Source organism: Perca fluviatilis, chromosome 5 (genome assembly GCF_010015445.1).
Source record: "Perca fluviatilis chromosome 5, GENO_Pfluv_1.0, whole genome shotgun sequence".
Lineage (NCBI taxonomy): Eukaryota > Metazoa > Chordata > Actinopteri > Perciformes > Percidae > Perca > Perca fluviatilis.
This window is the reverse complement of record NC_053116.1, coordinates 38,809,204-38,814,203: the sequence shown is the minus strand read 5'-3', so window position 1 is coordinate 38,814,203 and position 5,000 is coordinate 38,809,204. Positions and strand designations below refer to the sequence as shown.

General features: G+C 46.6%; 1 protein-coding gene across 50 annotated transcripts in view; it reads right to left on the bottom strand.

Annotated features, from left to right (window-relative positions):
- The window catches only part of LOC120559555 (keratin-associated protein 10-4-like), a 3,773-nt gene extending 667 nt beyond the window's left edge, over positions 1-3,106 (bottom strand). The window contains exons 1-6 of one of the 50 annotated variants that reach the window (XM_039801358.1): positions 1,914-3,100; positions 1,573-1,812; positions 1,091-1,256; positions 859-1,027; positions 550-751; positions 1-511 (exon numbers count right to left, since the gene is read on the bottom strand). The exon at positions 1-511 is cut by the window's left edge and continues 666 nt beyond it. In XM_039801358.1, the coding sequence (XP_039657292.1) occupies positions 1-511; positions 550-751; positions 859-1,027; positions 1,091-1,256; positions 1,573-1,812; positions 1,914-2,505 (1,880 nt within the window). In that variant the 5' untranslated portion in view covers positions 2,506-3,100. Of the gene's footprint in view, positions 1,276-1,358; positions 1,813-1,913 lie in introns of those variants that run through there. The other 49 variants (XM_039801352.1, XM_039801368.1, XM_039801370.1 and 46 more) reach the window with 49 other exon arrangements.
- Positions 3,107-5,000: the final 1,894 nt, after the last annotated feature.

Here is a 5,000-nt window from a genome sequence, read left to right as displayed (position 1 = left end):
GGACATGTGACAACAACCTGGACATGGACATGTGACAACAACCTGGACATGGACATATGACAACAGCCTGTATATGTGACAACAACCTGGACATGTGACAGCAGCCTGTACATGTGACAACAACCTGGACATGTGACAACAACTTGGACATGTGACAATAACCTGGACATGTGACAACAACCTGGACATGGACATGTGACATCAGGCTGTACATGTGACAACAACCTGGACATGTGACAACAACCTGGACATGTGACAACAGCCTGTACATGTGACAACAACCTGGACATGTGACAACAACCTGGACATGTGACAACAACCTGGACATGTGACAACAACCTGGACATGTGACAACAACCTGGACATGTGACAACAACCTGGACATGTGACAATAACCTGGACATGTGACAACAACCTGGACATGTGACAATAACCTGGACATGTGACAACAACCTGGACATGTGACAACAACCTGGACATGGACATGTGACAACAACCTGGACATGGACATGTGACAATAACCTGTACATGTGACAACAACCTGGACATGTGACAACAACCTGGACATGGACATGTGACAATAACCTGTACATGTGACAACAGCCTGTACATGTGATATGTGACAACAGCCTGTACATGTGACAACAACCTGGACATGTGACAACAGCCTGGACATGGACATGTGACAACAACCTGGACATGGACATGTGACAACAACCTGGACATGTGACAGCAGCCTGGACATGGACATGTGACAACAACCTGGACATGGACATGTGACAACCACCTGTACATGTGACAACAACCTGAACATGTGACAACAGCCTGGACATGGACATGTGACAACAACCTGGACATGTGACAACAACCTGGACATGTGACAACAACCTGGACATGTGACAGCAGCCTGGACATGGACATGTGACAACAACCTGGACATGTGACAACAACCTGGACATGTGACAGCAGCCTGGACATGTGACAACAACCTGGACATGTGACAACAACCTGGACATGTGACAGCAGCCTGGACATGGACATGTGACAATAACCTGGACATGTGACAACAGCCTGGACATGTGACAGCAGCCTGGACATGTGACAACAACCTGGACATGTGACAACAACCTGTACATGTGACAACAGCCTGGACATGTGACAACAGCCTGGACATATGACAACAACCTGGACATGGACATGTGACAATAACCTGTACATGTGACAACAACCTGGACATGTGACAACAACCTGGACATGTGACAACAGCCTGGACATGTGACATACAGTTGCCATGCGAATGTGACATGTGATAAGCAACAGCCTGTACATGTGACAACAGTACTAATGTGAGACAACTGGACATGTGACATGTGACAGCACCCTGTACATGTGACAACAGCCTGGACATATGACAACAGCCTGGATATATGACAACAACCTGGACATGGACATGTGACAACAACCTGGACATGTGACATGTGACAACAGCCTGGATATATGACAACAACCTGGACATGGACATGTGACAACAACCTGGACATGGACATGTGACAACAACCTGGACATGGACATGTGACAGCAGCCTGGACATGTGACAACAACCTGGACATGTGACATGTGACAACAACCTGGACATGTGACAACAACCTGGACATGTGACATGTGACAACAACCTGGACATGTGACATGTGACAGCAGCCTGGACATGTGACAACAACCTGGACATGTGACAACAACCTGGACATGGACATGTGACAACAACCTGGACATGGACATGTGACAACAACCTGGACATGTGACAACAACCTGGACATGGACATGTGACAACAACCTTGACATGTGACAACAACCTGGACATGGACATGTGACAACAACCTGGACATGGACATGTGACAACAACCTGGACATGTGACATGTGACAGCAGCCTGGACATGTGACAACAACCTGGACATGGACATGTGACAACAACCTGGACATGTGACAACAACCTGGACATGGACATGTGACAACAGCCTGTACATGTGACATGTGACAACAACCTGGACATGTGACAACAACCTGGACATGTGACAACAACCTGGACATGTGACAACAGCCTGTACACGTGACATGTGACAGCAGCATGGACATGTGACAACAACCTGGACATGTGACAACAACCTGGACATGTGACAACAACCTGTACATGTGACAACAACCTGGACATGTGACAACAACCTGGACATGGACATGTGACAACAACCTGGACATGTGACATGTGACAGCAGCCTGGACATGTGACAACAACCTGGACATGGACATGTGACAACAACCTGGACATGGACATGTGACAACAGCCTGTACATGTGACATGTGACAACAACCTGGACATGTGACAACAACCTGGACATGTGACAACAACCTGGACATGGACATGTGACAACAACCTGGACATGGACATGTGACAACAGCCTGTACATGTGACATGTGACAACAACCTGGACATGTGACAACAACCTGGACATGTGACAACAACCTGGACATGGACATGTGACAGCAGCCTGGACATGTTTGAAATGGAAAAGGCATTACAGGGAGAGCAAGAACACTTCAGATCAGATGTAGAAAACAAGCGCTATCGATACAATAATAAATGTGCCGTAAGAGCCGAGGTAAAAACGTGGTCATTTTGGTGAAGAAAACAGCTTTTTTTGAATTGTGCAAGTTGTGAGTCGGGCTGAGTGCCATGTGTTCCTCTCCACCTGCTGGGCACGAAATAAGGACAGACGTCTGTGTCTGTACGGCATGTCAACTCGTTTCCACGTAGTATGTCAGATTTTAAAGGGGCGCTATGCAGTTTTGGGCCATTTCTTCGCTGTTTTTCGTCGCTTTTTGCTGGCAGGTTTGTCCATAGACCATTTCACAGTTGTAAACATATCCATTCTAAATGGCCCCAAAGTTGATTTCCTGTTAAAGTGGCCAGATTAGAGCTGTAATTGGGCCTTAAAAGTACGGCCCGAAAAGGCCCCGAGCCCGATAGAGCTCGGCCCGAGCCCGACAAGCACATTTTGATAGACAGCTTTTTAAAAGCCCGAAACCGTTTACAGCCCGACTGTAGGCCTACAAAAGGCCGTCTGTCAGTCATTTATACATTTATAACATAATTTATTCATGACTAACGGAGGCTAGAGGCCACTTGGAAGTTGGAACAAAGAAACCGGCCAAGTCCTCCAGAGACCAGCCTCCGTTTCACCTCCTCAGGATCCATGTTCACGCTAAGCGAAACGCATCAGCTGACCGCTCATTTACCATGGCAACCCGAAGCCCGAGCCCGAGCCCGGCCCGAGCCCGAGCAAAATAATAGAAATTAAGACCGAACCCGACCGAACCAGTCGGGTCCTGTGAAGATCTTTGCCTGAACCCGACAGGACCCGACTGGTTCGGTCGGGTTCGGGCAAAGATCTTCAGCTCTAGGCCAGATTATGAAAAAAAACGTGTGTATATGTGTGTGTGTGTGTGTGTATCTGTCTCTGTGCGTCTGTGTGTGCGTGTGTGTTTGGGTGTGTGTATGTGTGTGTGTCTCTGTGTGTGTGTGTGTCTCTGTGTGTGTGTGTGTATATGTGTGTGTGTGTATATGTGTGTGTGTGTATATGTGTGTGTCTCTGTGTGTGTTTGTGTCTCTGTGTGTGTATCTGTCTCTGTGCGTCTATGTGTGTGCGTGTGTGTTTGGGTGTGTGTATGTGTGTGTGCGTGTATCTGCCTGTGTGTATGTGTGTGTGTCTCTGTGTGTGTGTGTGTGTATCTGTGTGTGTATATGTGTGTGTGTGTATATGTGTGTGTGTATCTGTGTGTGTGTGTATATGTGTGTGTGTGTATATGTGTGTGTGTATCTGTGTGTGTATATGTGTGTGTGTGTGTATATGTGTGTGTGTATCTGTGTGTGTATATGTGTGTGTATCTGTGTGTGTATATGTGTGTGTGTGTATATGTGTGTGTGTATCTGTGTGTGTGTGTGTAAATCAGGCGAACAAGGAGGCACTTCAGTCTGATTCAGATTCTCTTCTTTTTACATCAGGTACGCAGAGAACAGAGAAACCATGTGACATGTGACAACAGCCTGGACATTTGAAATGGAAAAGGCATTACAGGGAGAGCAAGAACACTTCAGATCAGATGTAGAAAACAAGCGCTATCGATACAATAATAAATGTGCCGTAAGAGCCGAGGTAAAAACGTGGTCATTTTGGTGAAGAAAACAGCTTTTTTTGAATTGTGCAACTTGTGAGTCGGGCTGAGTGCCATGTGTTCCTCTCCACCTGCTGGGCACGAAATAAGGACAGACGTCTGTGTCTGTACGGCATGTCAACTCGTTTCCACGTAGTATGTCAGATTTTAAAGGGGCGCTATGCAGTTTTGGGCCATTTCTTCGCTGTTTTTTGTCACTTTTTGCTGGCAGGTTTGTCCATAGACCATTTCACAGTTGTAAACATATCCATTCTAAATGGCCCCAAAGTTGATTTCCTGTTAAAGTGGCCAGATTATGAAAAAAAAAAAGACTTTTTCTGGTGATTTGGGGAGTTATTTTGTGTCTCTGGTGCTTCCACACACATACAGACTTTGATAAAATCCATCCATGATGTTCTGAGTGAGATCTGGTTTCTGAATGTGTCCTGCCTTCAGTCTCCTGGTGAGCTGGTCAACATCTGCACGGCTTTCTACGTCACTAGCCGAGACGAGGTGGGCTAGGGGGCTAACCGTTAGCATGCTAGCTTGTTCTGAATGGCAAAACACTGCTACAACACACACTAGTTCATCCTAATCTCCAAAAGAACTACTTCCATGTCCCTGTTCTGCAGGTATTCCACGCTAAGTGTGAAGTGTGTCCTCGTTTAGAAGAAGTCTCCCGGCTAATCCTGCCTTGTATTGACTGAAGTTGGAGAAACAGCTAGCTAGCTCATGTAGTCCTTACCTAGCTACTGAGCATGTAGTCTTACCTAGCTACTGAGCATGTAGTCCTTGC